This window comes from Symphodus melops (genome assembly GCF_947650265.1).
Source record: "Symphodus melops genome assembly, chromosome: 1".
Classification (NCBI taxonomy): domain Eukaryota; kingdom Metazoa; phylum Chordata; class Actinopteri; order Labriformes; family Labridae; genus Symphodus; species Symphodus melops.
In genome coordinates, this window is record NC_136691.1 from 38,135,844 (window position 1) to 38,153,394 (window position 17,551).

Here is a 17,551-nt window from a genome sequence, read left to right on the forward strand (position 1 = left end):
ATGTAAATTGTCCAGCTTTTTGTTTTATTCAATGAGTTTTATTTGCTCATCATTTTTTCTCTTTATTTGTTGTTGTTGGTTTAGTTACTGGGTAGGGGTGGAGCATGGAGAAGAACAGTGTACTATTGTACTCTGTTCTTTTTTTAGTGAGTGTATCTGAGGATACTGGCTAATGCCACATTTTGAAAATAAAAAAGACCTCATTTTCAAATGTTTACTTAGTAGTTCAGTGAGTCATTTAAACTTGTCATAAAGTGTTGTATTCAAAGGTTAGATGATATCCTATCTTATATATCGTCTCTTTTATTTGCCTCCAGGTGGTGGGTAAAGGAGTGCTGGGCAGTGTGGGCATAGTTATGTCTATCAATGAACAGGAAGGCATCGCGACTGTCAAGTTCCCTTCCTGTGAGTACAGAAGAGCTTGCAAAGCTTCAGACATCCTGACGGTGCCAATATCCCGACTCTGCACACCCAGATCTGAGGTATAACTTTAACATCAAACGCATCACAGACCTCATTTTTTGTGTGAAGTATCAGCTTCTATCTCACATATGTCTCACTCTCTGCAGGCTCTCCCCCTCTATAAGCTCTCAATCACAGAGAAGGTAGTACAAGCCGTGCAATCCATGCTTCTGCCACAGGAGGGCAGCCTCTCCATTCACACCTCTCTGCCAGCGACAGGAGATGGCTCCAGCCCAGTCATGGCTGCAGTGCGTTTGTTGGCTGAAATCAGAACCAGGTACTTTCATGTAAATGACATGATCAGCCTATGGATAAGCCTCGTCCATGTTTTCATCAGTCGTCATATAGTTTCACTGCAATTGTAACATCTTCCAAGTCTTCCATATTAAAAATAAGAGCATCTCAAACCCTTTGTGCTTCTAAGGAGAGTTGTTTTGGAACTCTGACAGCAAAATAGAGGTGCACCAAAATCACAGCCCTTATTGTTTTTTTTAATTCAGGGCGTGCCTGGTGATGGCACAGCTTCTGGAGGACAGCTCTTTCTGTGAGGAGTTCATCCAGCAGTGTCCAGCTGCTGTTGAGGTGCTCAACCTGGTTGCCCAGGAATGCAGCCCTGGTGAGCATTCACGTCAGCGTGGGAAATAATTTGAGCAACCCAAACTCATTATCATCTTTACGAGTTTATTTTTTTTATTTTTTCACAAAGTTCTCTCATCTTGTTTAGGGGAGCGCCTCGGCATGGTCGAAGCTCAATGTGAACGAGTGAGAATGCTGTACAGGGACTGCGCTCGGCCTCCTCCTCCTCCTCTGCAGACAGACAGGCGCCAGGTAGGAGCTCCAATCTATATAGTACGGTCTATTTTTATGACTTTTTCTTGCTTTTAGTACTTGTTTTTGTAATAACTATAGAGCGATACCTTAAAAAAACATTAACTCCACACAGCTGGAAAAACCCAGGTATCATGGATATCCAATAGGTGATTACTGAGCCTCTCCCTAATCAAAGAGAGCCAAACTTCAGTCTCAGAAAAATGTTGAAAGAAAACCTCAAAAATCTAAAACATGTTTAATCGCTACACAGTTAAAGAATTGCCGACTGCAATACAAATTAAATATTTTGCTACAAGCCTCAAAGTAATGCACCCAAAACTTCAAAAAGACATTTCAACAAATTAAAACAGTTTTTGTTGTTGTTGTTGTTGTTGTTGTTGTTGTTCTCACTTCTCGTGATTCCTTTAATCTGTTTTTGTGATCAGCCCAAAGAGATCACTTGGTGTCCATCTAGAGTGTTCCCTCCAGTCCGTGCCTGCATGTTCTCATCCCGCCTGACCTCCGTCACCTTCTTGGCTGATCCCAGTGCTGGAGGAGGGCTGCCCAGAGGCACCTTCATATATGCAACCTGTCCTGTACCTATTCAGGTTTGGCACATCCATTCAACACACTCCTGAATTATCATCTGCTGTTTCAGTTTGAACTTGTATTAGTAGATAAACCTCTTTGTCCATGCAGGCCCCATCTTTTTACTGGGAGATTGAAATTGTCTCCTATGGAGACTCTGAGGAGGACAGTGGCCCGATTGTGTCCTTTGGTTTTGCCACTGAGGCAGAAAAGAGAGACGGTGCATGGACCAACCCTGTCGGCACATGTCTGTTTCACAAGTATGTTCACCTGCATTTGATCCTCAAGACTTCATCCTTTTCCGCCTGCTCTGTCTCTAACATGAGTGCTGACTGCTCTCCTTCTCTTTCGTGTTGTTCCATTTCTGTGCGTCTGTCTCCTGTCTGTCTGTGTGTCAGTAATGGTAGGGCAGTGCATTATAATGGCTCCAGTCTGCTGCAGTGGAAGAGTGTCAGGCTGGATGTGGCTCTACTTCCTGGTGAGACAGGAGACAAATTGTTTTCCTTATACAAAATCTACCCTCTCTTGTTTGATTCAGTCAACTTAGAAATCCATACAAAAATGTATGTTATGGATTTTTTTTTTCTTAATTCCTTAACTTGCTGCTCTTTCAAACAAATCTATTTTGCCAGCACATCTTGCTTCCTTAACTTCAGCTGTATCAGCATGTTTGAACCTATTTTCACCTGGTGGCAGTAAGCCTTTCTGAGAAATGGTTGTGATGTGTAAATGAACACAGGTGACGTGGCTGGAATAGGCTGGGAGCGTTCTGAAGGTACCCCTCCACCCCCTGGTCAGGCCCCTAAAGGCAGGGTCTACTTTACCTACTGCGGCCAGAGGCTCGGCCCCATCCTTGAGGATGTAGCCGGCGGAATGTGGCCCCTGGTGCACATTCAAAAAAAGGCGAGTTTTTGTTAGATTACACCTTGAAACATGCTTTATTTGAAATGTTTGAAGCTACAATTTAGTTTTCTACTGTTAATAAATATCTAAAACATTATCTATGAAGTGTATTGTAATGTTGTCATTCTTTCAGCGTGTTTTCCTTCTACCTTTTGTAGAACTCAAAGATCCGTGCCAACTTTGGAAGCCGGCCGTTTGCGTACGCTGAAGGCCAAGCACACAGAAATGCAGCAGACCTGTGTGTAGACCTTGCAGAGGAAATAAGTGCAAATTTTGAAGCACTGCCTTTCGCTATGGCCTCAGACAGTGACAATGACGCAGGCGCAAGTGTTACCTCTGACTCTGGCTCCCATGGACCGCCTTGTCGTATTGCGGCTGTCGCAGTCCCCCAACAACGTAGGTTTATCCCCTTTTACAGTACACTGATTGTGTTAGTTAACAACATTCACTGAAGCTGCACTTTTCTGTTTGCCCTTCGGGTGCAGAGTACAACTGTGACTTGTCGTGCCATTATAAAGTCGAGCTGAGCTATGAGAACTTGGTCACCTCTGGGCCTGACCCCCATCCTCCTCCTATCGCTGATGATGAGAGTGATGATGAGGATGACGATGATGTCCCAAGAGTGAGTTGAGCCTCCATTTCTTCAAACTTCTCCTCCTTGATTTACAATTTGCAAATACAGGTTTGGTTTCTACACTCGATGTGTTCATGTTTTGTGTGTGTCTGACCTCAGGAGGACCACTATGCCCTGCTGGTTAAGGCCTGGGAGACCAAAGTGTTCCCAACCATTCGAAGGCGTTTCCGCAACGAGGCTGAGAGAAAATCTGGCCTGGACCAAATAAAAGGAGCTCTGCAGCTAGGTAAGAAAAAAATAAATAAATGTAATAAGAGATAAACTTATCTTCAGTCCAGTCTGACGAATAACAAGAATTTATACTCAACATTCTATTCGATCAGGACAAGGGTGGTAAACAGTCAGTTAATCTGAGTAGAAAGTTGATAACCTTTAATTACAGGCTTCATGAATGAGCACACAAAATGACAACAGGTAGTTTTCAGTAATGCTCAACAATGTAGCTCACATGGGAAGAAGCTCAAACATGTCATGATCTAAGTCAAAATACTGAAGCTGAAACTGAAAACTCACAGATTCCATCAACCCTACTCCTCTATACGTCCTCTTAAAGGGCTCCTTCTCTTTTAGTGTCCCTGTTCAGTCTTCCTACTTTATGGCTCCTAATGATCCTTTAATTAAACACAGAACGAAGGTCATGTATGATTGTTTTAAAGCTCTGTTAAACATTAAATGAATTGAAATGAGTTAATAAGCCCCCTTAATGACTTTACATTGTAATGTTGATCAGACTTCATTAAATGACAGTTGGGCTCAGCCTGCCTGTTGCGAGGCAGCGCATACTCTGTACGATTTGTGAATGTGGTCATGTAGGTTAAAACAAAGACAGATTTGATACTCTTCATCTCCACGGTGTATTTTGTCAAAAACAGGCATGGTTGACATCGCAAGACAGACAGTGGAGTTCCTTTATGAAGAAAATGGCGGCATTCCCCGTGACCTCTACCTCCCTACAATCGAGGATATCAAGGATGAGGCCAACAAGTTCACAATTGACAAAGTCCGCAAAGGTACCACTCACATACATCACTATTCCTTTACACTTCAAGAAAATGAGTTAACGTCAGGGTCCAGTCTGAGTGAGCGCTGTGTCAGAACTGTGACACTTTGTACTCTGCAAGTCAAAAGTTATCTGTAGCCTTCTTCTCATTCATTTACATGAATAATGAGGGTATTTTTTTTTTTCTTCTCACACAGGTTTGACTGTGGTGATCCGCTGTCCAGACTGCAACAACACCAACAGCACAACGGGAGGGACTGCCCTTCCCAAGTTTGCTATCCGGGGCATGTTGAAGACGTTTGGTTTACATGGAGTTGTGCTGGACGTGGACTCGGTGAGTACAACATTTGAATCTATAAGTGGAAATGAATTGACAAACTGTAACTGTTTTGTATGGGAATGATTTAAAACAGCCTATATCTCTCGTCATTGTTAGAAATGGTTGAGAGGATTTGCATTAAACACAATGTATTGTTACTTTCATCTTGTCCAGGTGAATGAGCTTGTACAGGTAGAGACGTACCTGCGCAGTGAGGGGGTGCTGGTGAGGTACTGGTATCCTATTGAGATGCTGGAGCGCCCGCCGGCTGGATCTCGGCGTACTGCGGCTAACGGCTTAGTCTCACTGGACAGCAGCAACATTCAAATTCACAGGTGATGTGTGATCTTAATGGAGCTGAGCAGAATGCAAAAGAGTCCTGTGCTCAAATCGAACTTGTTTCACTGCTCTGCTGTAGGGAACTGCTCCGTTCTGAAAGTGCGCTGGCTCGGTTATACTGCCGAATGGCCCTACTCAACATCTTTGCTCCTAAGAGTCCCCACACCTTCACTCGTCTCTTCCACATACCTGCCATCCGTGACATCACCTTAGAACACCTGCAGCTGCTGTCTAACCAGCTGCTAGCTCCGCCTCTTCCAGGTGAGCGTTCACCTTGTTTTTGAAGAGCTCTGTCTTTCAGTGGGATTTATTTATTTTTGTTCTGATTCCTCTGATGTTGTTCTTCCTGCAGATGGCACTATAAGCTCTAGCTCGATCCTACTGGCCCAGTCATTGCTTAATAACCTCCAGGGTCAGAGTTGCTCTCCTTCAGACCTGTTCTACCAGGGCAATGCGCAACCAATCCAAGAGTGGCTGACTGTAGCCATCACCCGTGCCTTGCATCAAGGAGAGGAGAGCCTGCTGGAGCTCACAAAGCAGATCTGCTGCTTCCTGCAGGTCAGCTCTACTTATTATGGCTTCATTGAATTCATTATTTTCTGCTATCTGTCTTCCTGTCTATAAAGTTGCTTATTCATTTAAATACTTGTTACTTTGACAGAACGCACCAGAGCAGTTTACATCTGAAGAGTTTCCTGTCACCGAGTCAAAGGTTAGCATGGATGTCAGTTTTCCAGGTGCTGCCTTTGTGATTGTATCCTGCAAGGAGAGTCAGCTGGGCTGCCGCAAAGAGTGAGTTACTCTTAATAAACACGGATTTATTGCCATGTCTTTCCCTGTTGCTTCTAATGATGTCATATGATATACTCCTTTTTCACTCCATTAGCTCCAGCCTGTACAAGGCTCCCTGGGCTCGAGTCATGGTGTACGGTCTTGGTCACAAAGTGCGTAGAAATGGTCAACTGAATCTGATGGAGGCGGTGTGTTATCCTCTGGATGCCTCACCTACCAACACAGGCCTTACCCCCCCTCCAACCACCAACCAGTACCCTACTGTTATCATTCCCACTGACAAAGTGCACATCAAACTAGGCAAGTATTCATCTGCTTGAACAAACATCACATTCAACGCTTTAAACGAGTATAATTTGTTACAGGGCAAAATGTAAATACAACCCCCCCCTTGTGTTCATACTAGGGGTGTCGCCCCCTCCTGGTGCTGTGCTGGTGCTGCACTCCTTGCCACTGGAGTTTCCTCTGGCCATGGCTTTCGCTGAGCAGTTGTTGACGTGGAAGCTGGGAGAGGGTGGCGAGCACTCAGAGGATGAGCTCGACACGGTGCCCTCGTCCGTGCTGCTGCAGGTTGTAGAACTATTAGGTAGGTTGAAGTGCAAGTGATAGAGTACTTCATTAACCTGTCTGTTGATGCGTACTTGGTCATAAGATATGTATCAATCTCCTATAGAAACATTTTGTGCATTACTGCACAAAGTCAAGCATGCACCAAGTATATATGTATATTGTAAATATTCAAACGTAGTCTTTTACATTCTTATTGTTTTTAAATAGCTGTATTATTTCATTTCTTTGACGGATGTGTTTTGTCTTTCCTTTTTTTACACTCTTATTTATTCATATTTATGCAACAATCTCACTGATCTATTGTACTTGACAATAAACATCCGTTCTGATTGTATTTTAAGTGTTAAAATCTTCTCGAACAATTCTATATTATACTTTACTTCAAGCTCCAATTTTTTATTAAAGATTTAATTACATTTTGTTTTTAACAGCTCAAAACATAAATGCAGTATTCCCAACTTTGTTGTTTTCTCTGTCATTGTTTTTGTTTTAGGTGGTTTACTTTGGACCACTGATCTGGCACCGTCAATTAAAGAGCTCGTCTTTCACTTGCTGGCTGAGCTCTTGCGAAAGATCCACCACTTGGAGCAGCGTAAGAGCCCTGCTGGTCTGTCCAGCTCCATAGCTCTGTTACTGAACCCCTGCCTCGCTGTGCTCATGGCCCTGCAGACAGAGCTACGAAAGCTCTACGATCGGGAGACTCAGGGATGGACGGCCGGAGGGGCTGGAGCCGGGGGGTCCTCCTCTGGAGGCATTGCATTAACTCTGGGGGCAGAGCAGAGTCGATTTTCCACCTACTTTCATGCTCTGATGGAGGTGTGTCTGGCAGTAGCAGAGGTGACACTACCCCTAAATGTCGGTGGCTCTTCAGTGGGAGCTCTGTCTTCCACTAGTGCGCCTAACCTCAGTGACTCTTCTTCATCCTCGTCATCGTCCCCAGGCCAGACACCACAGAGCCCCAGTCTGCTGTCCAAACGTAAGAAGGTTAAGATGAAGCGCGAGAGAGCAGCTGCAGCGGTGGCGGCAGCAGTTTCTGGTAAACGAGGAAGTGGAGGTGCACGGCTGTCAGAGAGTGACAGCGCCCTGCTGAACATGGCTGGAAGTAAACCTGAGGACATGCTCTGGTTCCATCGCTGCCTCACTCTCCTGATGATCCTTCGACATCTTGCAAACAAAGATCCGCAGGGCTTAAGTGTGACCAGCGATGCAGTAACAGATGCCTGCCAGGCCTTGGTGGGCCCCACCGCCCACAGTCGCTTGCTGGTGCTCTCTGGTATCCCCACGCACCTGGAGGAGGCCGTGGTCAGAAATGCTATCCGCAGGGCTTGTAATGCACATGGAGGTCTCTTTAAAGATGAAGTCTTCATCCCTCTGCAGGAGGAGGAACCAAAGAAGCCCAAAGCTGGAGGTGGGATTTCCAGCACTCACGATGGCAAAGCAGGTCCTGAACCTGAGCGTCCCTTCTCGAACAGCTTAGGTCCTGAGAGTCCGGACAGCTCCAGCAGCGTGACTCCAGCCATGAGTGTGAGCGCTTCAGCGTCCACCAGCCAGACGTCCATCTGCAGCTCCTCTCAGGGAGTCTCCCGCACCGCCAGCGAACTTTCTGTCGATCAGGAGATGTTAGCTGTTCCACCTCTTCCCCCTGCTGCTGCAGCTTCAGCTGTTACATCCCCTCAGCAGGGACCCCAGGACCCCCAGACTGTTTCTAGTCAGGATGATACTTCGCTGTGTAGCACAGGAAGTTTAGGGAGTCTGGGCAGCTTGGGGGAGCCTGTGGACAGCGCAGAAACACCGTCAGAAGGGGGCTCTATGAACACAGTCACCTCACTGGAGAGCAATGCAGTCATGGCCAGGCCCATCAAGGGCTACGCGGTCATTGAGGTAAGTAGATTAAGATAGTCACTGTAAAGCCACACTGTTTGACTTTGTTTTGTTTTAAGCCAGTATTCTTTCTTTGCTGATCATAGGTGCGTTCTCGGGCCAAAGTGGAAAAAATCCGTGCCAGTCTTTTCAACAGCAGTGACCTGATCGGCTTGTCCAGTCTGGAAGGTGAAGATGAGCTAATGGAGCTGACCAATGAGGAGATCCTCACAGCCTCCAGTGTTAACCAAAGCCTGTTTGACACACAGGGAAGCTCGGCCCTGGAGGACTACTTCCTGGACAAATCACTCAAGGGTTGGTGTTGGATATTTCCAGCTTTTACACAGTGGCATTAGTTCTGTGAGCAGAGAATCTAAATAGATATGTCTTCATGTTTCAGGGGAAAAGCTTGTACCTGGAGCACGAGATATCCTCACAGACATCTTTAAGAGCTGTGTGCACTCGGAGCAGATGCTTAGCCTCACACCGACAAAGCCGGTGAAAGTTTCAGACATTTACCTCAGCAAGGAGCAGATCAACTCTCAGACACCAGGGAACCTACTGCATACTTTCTTCACCAATGTTCGGCCTCCAAAGAAAGTACTGGAGGACCAACTTACTCAGGTATACCACATACTGTAAACTAATTGAGTGTTCATAATGCTGGAATTTAATGTAACCAATCCAATGATCTTTTTTTTTTTCCAGTGATTAATTTTCCAGCCCATGTCCTCTTGTTAACAATTGTTAAAACATCTTTGTTTGTGTAGATTCTAAGAAAGTATGGCACCCCAAAGCCCAATAAGAACAAATACAGCAAAGCAGGAAAGGAACAGCATCAAGGTAAGGTTGTGAGCACCAAGAGGCCAATCACCAAACCTCCAACCAAGGAAAAGTCTGTGCTGAACAGTGTCAGGTGAGTTCTTTCCCCCATGCAGTTGTTTCCAGTATGTTTACACTCTAACACAGTAACTAAATTATATATGATGGTCTTTTTCATTTGGCAGAACTGCTCTGAGCGAGAAGAAGACTGTCCTGAAGCCTAAATCTCCAGAGAAGTCCAGACCAGAGGAGAAGGATGTGGAAAAATCCCCTGCAAAGAAAATGGAAGGTTGGCAGTAGTCACACTAAGTCTTTAACCATCACAAAAGGAGAGATCACACCATATAGATCATTTCACAGAAGCCAATATAACGTCATCGTTTTTGAATAACCAGCAATAAAATGTATTTTGGTGTGTTTTTTTGTGATGTGAAAACAAATGCATCACGTTGCAGTCCAACTTTGCACTCTGCTAACCTGTGGTGAACCTGCCTTGATGCTCTTCTACATGACAGTAGTAAACTTGGGTCATATTTCGAAACCAAGAGCCGCGAGCTGCCCTCACATACCGTTCTGTTTTCTTTAGTGCCAGAGGAAAAATTCCTGACGCTGGAAGGCTTCCATAAATTTGCCGTTGACCGTGCGAAGCAGGACATCCGTAGTGTCTGGAGGGCCATTTTGGCTTGTGGTTATGATCTCCACTTTGAAAGGTGAGACTTGCAAAGTTCAAACTCAAATAACCAATGCTGTCTGCTGTAACTAAAATTCTGGCACATACTCAAATATTCCTGGAAGCCAACATGTTGCCAGTCACTTCTGACTCAACGTTTTTTTTTACATTACTTTTATTTAGAGAAGAGAAAGCATACAACCATTAGCTAATCTATGACTGAATTGAGTAGAGTTTCTTCGAATGTTAGCAGACCTAATCATTTCTAAATCATTTTTTAAGATACTGTTAGAATGTGCAGATAGACAGTGGGAGTTTGTTTTGTTTCGTATAATGGAGAAAAAAGAACAACAAAAGATTTGACAGTCGTTCTCTTAACATCCTTTTTTTAACCAACACACCGGGACATAATGTGGCATGGAGGGAATTTTAAGGTTTAATTTTAGATGAGTTGTTGACAGGTATTGTAGCCACTAAATTCTCTGTGAGTGCTCGATGTCACGGTGGCTGTTCTCTTTCCTAGATGCACCTGTATAGACACTCGTCATGCACAGAAGGCTTGCAGGAAGTGGAGCCTAGAGATGGACGTGGCATTGGTCCAGTACATCAACAGACTCTGCCGTCACCTGGCAATCACACCAGCCAGACTACACCCACATGAAGTCTACCTGGACTCCTGCGATACTGCTGATCCTCGGGTGGCCTGCTTGCTCAGTGAGTAAACAATTACTATCGGATTTTTGCTGAAGATCGTCTTCTCTCTCTGAGTTAACCTTTCCAATGTTTGTTTGTTTGTTTGTAGACGTGCCGGTGGAGAGCCTGCGCTTACGTTTTGCACTGCTTCAGTCGCTTAACAACACTCTGGAGAGTTTCTTCCTTCCTCTGGTGGAGCTGAGACAAACACAGACCTATCAGAACAGCATCGCAGCGCTGCTATGTGAAGCTAAAGGTGAGCAGGATCTCAGCGCAGCCTTTTAAAAACATACATGTCTGAGCTGAAGGAAAGTGAATCTGATCAGCTCTTCACCTTTTCATCTCCTGATCGTCTATCTGGTTCTAGGTCTTATCTTCTATGACACCAAGGTGACTGTCATGAACAGAGTACTGAACGCAACAGTACAACGAACGGCCGACCATGCCGCTCCGGAAATTACTCTGGACCCTCTGGAGATTGTGGGAGGTATTCATACCTTGCACTTGTTTCTTGCGTTACAGCTTGTATCACTTCATGTGGACCATCTTAAACATTCAGTCTGTGTCTCTTTCACCTGTTCTTCAGGTGAGATCAGATCATCAGAGAACACGTATTTCTGCCAGGCAGGACGTCAGCTGTCTTGTGTGCCATCTTCTCAGCTCTGTGTGAAACTGGCCAGTGGAGGTGACCCGACCTATGCCTTCAACATCCGCTTCACTGGAGAGGAAGTTCACGGCACAAGTAACAGCTTCTCCTGCATCTTTCTTTTTTTTTCTGTACTGCCTTTCAGTCTTGTGCTTGTGGAGATTTTTTTTTTTCTCAGACCTAACTGCAGCTTGGATTGATCTGTCTCTCAGGTGGCTCCTTCAGACATTTCCTTTGGCAGGTGTGTAAGGAGCTGCAGAGCTCTGCTCTCTCACTGCTGCTGCCTTGTCCCAGTGCTGCAGCCAACCGTAACAAGGTAAGTTTTTTTCAAGTTTCACCATGTGCTCTACTCTACAGGATTGCTCTTTCCAACAAAGACTGTACTGCGAATCCCTCTCTATCCCTCTGTATTTAACTGACACTGCATAAACACTGAACTTAATGTTTCTCACTGTTTTTTTATTTGATCATGTTTTGACTGCGAGATCAGTGACAGTAGACTGAAGGGAAATCCTAGAGAGCCATGACGAAACTGAACCAAATGCTCCCTGATGAGCACAATATCAAAGAAGCAGCCTCTTTGAGTGTCACTGGCACAGTCAAGTCAACATGAATCATTGTTGTTATCTGCCTCCCTCAGGGCAAGTACATCCTGACACCCTGTCCTATCAGCTATGCGGAGGAACAGTTGTTGCACTTCTTTGGTCAACTTTTGGGCATAGCCATCCGCGCAGATGTGCCACTTCCTTTGGACCTCCTGAGCTCCTTTTGGAAGGGTCTGGTGGGCGAGCCCCTCGACCCAGAGCAGGACCTGCAGGAAGCTGATGTGCTCACCTACAACTATGTCAAGAAGTTTGAAAATGTGAGTGAACAGTAATGTCTGCCATACGTCTTTACCTGATAACACACACGTCCAATTCACCTGTGTGTTTCTTTATTGCAGGTGAGTGATGAGACGGAGCTGGAGGCGCTGTGTGCTGAGATCTCCTCCCAGCACCATTCAGGAGAAAGCCCCGACTCCCCCAGCCGGCCTTGCTGCACTTTTACGTACGTCACTATGACGGGTGATGAGGTGGAGCTTTGTCAGGGGGGCCGCAGCCTCACCGTCAGGTACAGAAAACTTGAGAAGAATATCTACATATCTATATCTATTCTATTTTTTCATGACCAGCTCATTATAGTCTGCTGACTTCTTGTTTTATATACAATACGTATTTGTGTGTATGCTAAGCTGGGAGAATAAGGATGTGTACGCGCGGGCGGTGCGAAGCCTTCGTCTGAGGGAGCTGCTAAACATTGAGTGCATGACAGCAGTGCGTGCAGGACTCGGCTCCATCATTCCTCTGCAGCTGCTCACCATGCTCAGTCCGCTACAGATGGAGCTGCGGACCTGCGGCCTGCCTTACATCAACCTGGAGTTCCTGAAGGTAACAAATGTGTTTGATAAATGATTGTATGTGCACTGCCCTTGTAATATTACACTGACGATAAACTGGGAATTTTTAATGAGTGCCTGAGGTCTTTTTATTACTTTATTCAGTGAATGGGGACAGTACACACTAATACACATCTATTGTAAATATGGCAGAATTAGCACATAAGCTTGACTGTATCCGTAGGGCTAAAGCAGACACTGGTGCTGAATGACTGGTGAATGGAAAAAAATCCTGCACAAAGACTTTGCTGATTCATATGGATTGTTTTTTATTTCACCTTTTCTCACTCCACCATCAGTGGAAAGGTTGAGTTTAATGCGAGTAATGAAAGCTGGTTTAGCTTATTTTATGAAGTCTACAGAGGTCACCGTTGTAATGATTTTAATCAATAAAATACTTGTAAAACAATAAACAGGATCATGTGCAGTGAGTGCGATTTTACAGCAGAGGATCTCTTCAAGACCACAGCTCACCCTGTTGGGTTGTATTACAGCCTGCTCACTAAGCATTATCCCTGACTCTCTCCCTCTGTAGGCTCACACCATGTATCAGGTGGGTCTGATGGAGACAGACCAGCACATCGAGTTCTTCTGGGCTGCCCTGGAGATGTTCACTCAGGAGGAGCTCTGCAAGTTCATCAAGTTTGCCTGTAACCAGGAGCGCATACCGTTCACCTGCCCCTGCAAGGATGGGGGGCCCGACACTGCCCACGTTCCTCCTTACCCGATGAAGATCGCTCCTCCTGATGGAGCTGCAGGTAAAAATCTAGCTCGTGGATTTATCTATAACAGACCCTGCTCTATGTTCATGTTGTACCTCTGAGCGCTGTTATTGCAGAAGGCTGATAGTGATGGTCCGAGCAGCTCGTCTTGTCTTGCAGCCGAAGACAGACTTGGAACATTTGGTTGTAAACGACATATGTAGATGTGTTTATGAATCGGGTTTTATCCAGTATTTGCATTTGAGAGGACAGACTGATAGATTTCTTTCTCGGTAGCAGCGTGTCTTATACTGTACGTCCCTGAGTCACAATTTAAAAACACGGTCTACAACCAAAAGTCAAATAAGGGGTCCGTATGATTAGATAAAAGCTTTACTGCTCACTGTTATCAATGAACAAGCTTATCATCACCAACACTTGCTACACAGCATTCTTCAACTACAGCGTAACAACACCGATTACGTAAGTAACCGGCTGATTACAGACCTTGATTTTTTCCCTTCTTCAGGTCAGCCTGACTCGCGCTACATTCGCGTGGAGACCTGCATGTTCATGGTGAAACTGCCCCAGTACACATCTCTGGAGGTGATGCTGGAGAAACTACGATACGCCATCCACTACCGCGAGGACCCTCTGAGCGGCTGAGACCACTTCACAACCAGACTTGACAAGCGTATATTCCTGCTCTCCTGCACCCACGTTATTTTGACCCCCCTCCCTTCTCCCGTCACCCCCCACATTGCTGGACCCTCCTCCAAGACAGAGCCCAGTCCCTTCTGTTCTGCTGCTTCTTTAAGAGTGAATTTAATTTTTAAAAAAATGTTATTTTGGGTGATGCTTTGCATGTTTATACCTGCTTTAATTTAACCATAGTTCACACAGTCCCTACATTTTCTGATACCTTTGGTGCATATTTTTGTGTTGAATTCAGGGAAGATAATCTGAACTAGCATTGACACAGTAAACAAGTGTCTGCTCTGGTTGCACTGATTTTTGAGGGTGGCATTGAAGTGAACTGTGACAGCTTTGTTCCCCCCCCCCCTTACTATTAAAGAGGGGGTTACGTCAACTTCTATGAACTTAACAGCTAAATGGGAGGACTTCAGATCTGCACTTTACAGTCGCAGGATCAATTTCATAACTTGTTTTTCTGCAGCATCATTGTGCGCTTAGCTTCAGCAAAAAGAGCTCTTCTCAGAGTTGCTGAACTTTGCGCGTTTGTGAAGGCAACAAACAAACTGTTACTATCCTGATAATTAACCTCGCTGCCTCCCTCTGTCTCCCTTCGGTGGGCTGATCTTCTTAAACATGCCTTTGCTGTAAGAGTCTCTCTCTAGAGGCCGACACTGGTTGTGTGTAAGCGAGAAAGCCCAAAGGATCTTTCTTGTCATCTTAAACAGATGTACGACTTCCAGCAGAAATGAAAATCTGTGATGCTGCCTATTTTTTGAACATGTCAGCTCTGAGTAGGCATAAGATGTGAACGAGTGCTGTACAGGATATAATGTAGTTTACTGCCTGTTTTAAGAAATATGAACTGCTAATGGACAAGATAACTTATGCCTATATAAACTGAATACATTTTATTCAAGTCTCCAAAAGAGAGGGTATTTAAGTCGTGTAAAAACTCATATTAATCTAAAAGTTTATGAAAATGCTCTTTGATTTTTTTCATATATCAGAGTAGCTTTGGCAGCATGGTAGGTCGGGATACAAGAGAGGCCTGCTGGTTCAGATTTTCTGGATTGCAGGTGTGAAGCCGGTGTTGCTTTGTGGAAATGTGAGGAGAGAGTCATGAGCTGCTCTTCCATGTTGTTTTCGTGCTACTGCTACTGAATGTGCAACGACCCTGCCTCTCCCTCACTCGCTCCCCAACATACACAACAAACACCCACATACACATACAGGGGGAGGGGCGGCCGATTTCCATAAGTTCTGCCTTTCTTTTTTTTTCTTTTTTTTTTTTTTCAAATAAAGGAAGATCAGGATTCTGCTTCTTTTATTTTCATTTGTTGATTTTATCCATAACCAAATGTTTAGCTGTGTAAAAAAATGAAATAGAAAAACAAGTGTTAATAAAAAGTTTTGTTTGACAGTTTTTATGAATTGCTAATTCACTTCACCTTATAATTTTGTTTGCACTACTCTTCCAAGAAAAGAAAAAAAGATTCTAAAATGAGCAAACTAGGCGATGTCTGTTGGATATCCGGTTTGTTGTGTTGTTATTTTTTAATGACTTTTGGAAATACCAGTAATCTTATCACCTTTTGTCTTGTTCTCAGATGGATTCAATTACTTCTACTCATGGTGAAACATGTTCTCTTGTGTGAGTCAAATCGCCATTTTACTTGGATAGAACTGAAAAACACAACAGCGTCATCGCAATGTTGAAATGCTTGCGAGTTTTGGCACAGTTCATTTGGAGGGTGACACAGCGCTGCTAACAGGGACGCTCTCTCTTCTTCCTCCTCATGCAGGTGGTGATGGTGGGGTGGGGGGTGAGATGATAAGGTGATAAAAAAAGGACATATCCCAACAAAGAAGTGTTGCGGTAAAATGTGTGCTGTACATTTACTTGATATTTATTACAATTATTTATGGTTGCATTAACTTAACTTTTACTGTCTTACCTCTGCACATCAGAAACTTAACATATCTAAAATGGATTATACAGATGTAAAGAATCAGATGGCATTTGAGATTTCTGTGTCACAATAAAGAAATGTCTTCATGTACAAATACAGATTGTGTGTTTTCTTTTATACTGCTGGGATTAACATGTTACATAAGTCATTAAATCAGTCTGTCAGGCTGTATTTGTAGTGAAGTTTCCTATTGGTTAATACAACACAAAGTACTAAAAATGAAGCAATAAATGACTTTATGACTTTGTCATTTATAGAGAACTTGGTGACAGCATGACAACAGCAAGACAAACAACAGGAAATTAGAAATATTGTCATTGATGTCATAAATGTACCTTGAGAGAACACCAAGGTGAACTGGAAAGAAAATAGAAGTCTATTTTGAAATGTATTCAATAATATAAATTTCACAAAGAGAGACTTGAAGCTAAGATGATGCTTCTGTAGACGAAGCTTGATCTCTAATCTCTTTGTTGAATGTCCTGTACATGTCTAAGTACTGTCTGATGAAAGGTTTCATCATTTTGTCTTTTAACAGGCAAACATCACTCATCGAGTATCTTCATAGTGTGAAAAAAAAGTCTGTTTCTGCAGCTGATTTTTGTCTCACAGCTACCCTGCAGCATTGTTACATGCATTTTATAAATAAGGAGGAAAAAATCAATTTTCATATTGATGATCTTATTTATGTTTGTAGATCACATACAGGCTTCAGTATTAATCGTCTCTTTTTTTAACTTGCTAAAAACTCAGGAGATTAAGACACATTGATTGAAAGACAAATAAATCAAACAATATTAAAAGAAAAAATTCAAATGAAAAAATAAACCAATGAAGTCAATCATAAAACTTAACTTTGCAATGCTCACATTTTAAATGCAGGTTAAAGGTATGAATAAAGCTCTGTTAAATGCCCGTCTGAAAAGTAAAATACCATCACAAAGTAACGCCAAACTAGGCCCTTTACACTCTTGATCACTGTTGTTGGTAAACGCCAGTCCAGACAATGAGTATAGATCCTGATGAATGATGCCCATGACGCATGTTTTGTCTCCTTTAGAACATGCTTTCTATATAAGGCCCCTGCCACCAACTCCTGTTATGTCATCTCCACTGCCGGTAAACCGGACACCTCTCCAGAGCAGCCAGTTCAGGACCAGGCCAGTTCCAGCTGGATCTACAGTCATACTCTTCACTGAGTCACAATGTCCCTTCAGCTCCATTGTCTGTTATTCAAATGCTGTGTGTTTATTTCTCCAAAATTAGCCACACTGTGAAGTACTAATGGTATGTTCTTGCTGAAAAGAATTCACAAGAAAAACATCAGACCAATGTAGTTTCTCAAGTCCTTGACGATGATGTGTAGATGATGAAGAAATATCTGCTGACACTGACTTGCTTGTAATGTAAGAAATTTATTTACAAAGACAAGAAACAGCATCAGTCCAGGTTAGCCATGATACCTGGGAGAGTCACCAGCCAAATGTGAACCCTCATGAACAAAGAAGGACACTAGTATTTAACATTGGTCAAAGCAACAGAAAACCATCCATGTCCTTATTTGGACTCAAGACAACAAATGTTACCCTCATTAAACTGAACTTATGGCCTTAAGATTTACAATTCCATGCAGGGTTGACT

At 43.7% G+C, this 17,551-nt stretch overlaps 1 protein-coding gene across 3 annotated transcripts in view; it reads left to right on the forward strand.

The window, feature by feature from the left end:
• Positions 1 to 16,008, forward strand: part of hectd4 (HECT domain E3 ubiquitin protein ligase 4) — a 36,066-nt gene extending 20,058 nt beyond the window's left edge. For 2 of the 3 annotated variants that reach the window (XM_079341923.1, XM_079341924.1), the window contains exons 42-76: positions 318 to 482; positions 570 to 739; positions 963 to 1,078; positions 1,169 to 1,290; positions 1,719 to 1,880; positions 1,972 to 2,120; positions 2,259 to 2,338; positions 2,600 to 2,763; positions 2,922 to 3,159; positions 3,249 to 3,385; positions 3,497 to 3,623; positions 4,270 to 4,407; positions 4,595 to 4,731; positions 4,891 to 5,051; positions 5,135 to 5,316; positions 5,408 to 5,613; positions 5,717 to 5,847; positions 5,942 to 6,147; positions 6,254 to 6,433; positions 6,911 to 8,298; positions 8,385 to 8,592; positions 8,678 to 8,901; positions 9,048 to 9,193; positions 9,285 to 9,388; positions 9,686 to 9,809; positions 10,293 to 10,483; positions 10,572 to 10,718; positions 10,830 to 10,949; positions 11,049 to 11,204; positions 11,321 to 11,424; positions 11,749 to 11,970; positions 12,052 to 12,218; positions 12,340 to 12,535; positions 13,079 to 13,301; positions 13,774 to 16,008. In XM_079341923.1, the coding sequence (XP_079198049.1) occupies positions 318 to 482; positions 570 to 739; positions 963 to 1,078; positions 1,169 to 1,290; positions 1,719 to 1,880; positions 1,972 to 2,120; positions 2,259 to 2,338; positions 2,600 to 2,763; positions 2,922 to 3,159; positions 3,249 to 3,385; positions 3,497 to 3,623; positions 4,270 to 4,407; positions 4,595 to 4,731; positions 4,891 to 5,051; positions 5,135 to 5,316; positions 5,408 to 5,613; positions 5,717 to 5,847; positions 5,942 to 6,147; positions 6,254 to 6,433; positions 6,911 to 8,298; positions 8,385 to 8,592; positions 8,678 to 8,901; positions 9,048 to 9,193; positions 9,285 to 9,388; positions 9,686 to 9,809; positions 10,293 to 10,483; positions 10,572 to 10,718; positions 10,830 to 10,949; positions 11,049 to 11,204; positions 11,321 to 11,424; positions 11,749 to 11,970; positions 12,052 to 12,218; positions 12,340 to 12,535; positions 13,079 to 13,301; positions 13,774 to 13,910 (6,828 nt within the window). In that variant the 3' untranslated portion in view covers positions 13,911 to 16,008. The remainder of the gene's footprint in view (positions 1 to 317; positions 483 to 569; positions 740 to 962; positions 1,079 to 1,168; positions 1,291 to 1,718; positions 1,881 to 1,971; positions 2,121 to 2,258; positions 2,339 to 2,599; positions 2,764 to 2,921; positions 3,160 to 3,248; positions 3,386 to 3,496; positions 3,624 to 4,269; positions 4,408 to 4,594; positions 4,732 to 4,890; positions 5,052 to 5,134; positions 5,317 to 5,407; positions 5,614 to 5,716; positions 5,848 to 5,941; positions 6,148 to 6,253; positions 6,434 to 6,910; positions 8,299 to 8,384; positions 8,593 to 8,677; positions 8,902 to 9,047; positions 9,194 to 9,284; positions 9,389 to 9,685; positions 9,810 to 10,292; positions 10,484 to 10,571; positions 10,719 to 10,829; positions 10,950 to 11,048; positions 11,205 to 11,320; positions 11,425 to 11,748; positions 11,971 to 12,051; positions 12,219 to 12,339; positions 12,536 to 13,078; positions 13,302 to 13,773) is intronic. The other variant, XM_079341925.1, reaches the window with a different exon arrangement.
• Positions 16,009 to 17,551: the final 1,543 nt, after the last annotated feature.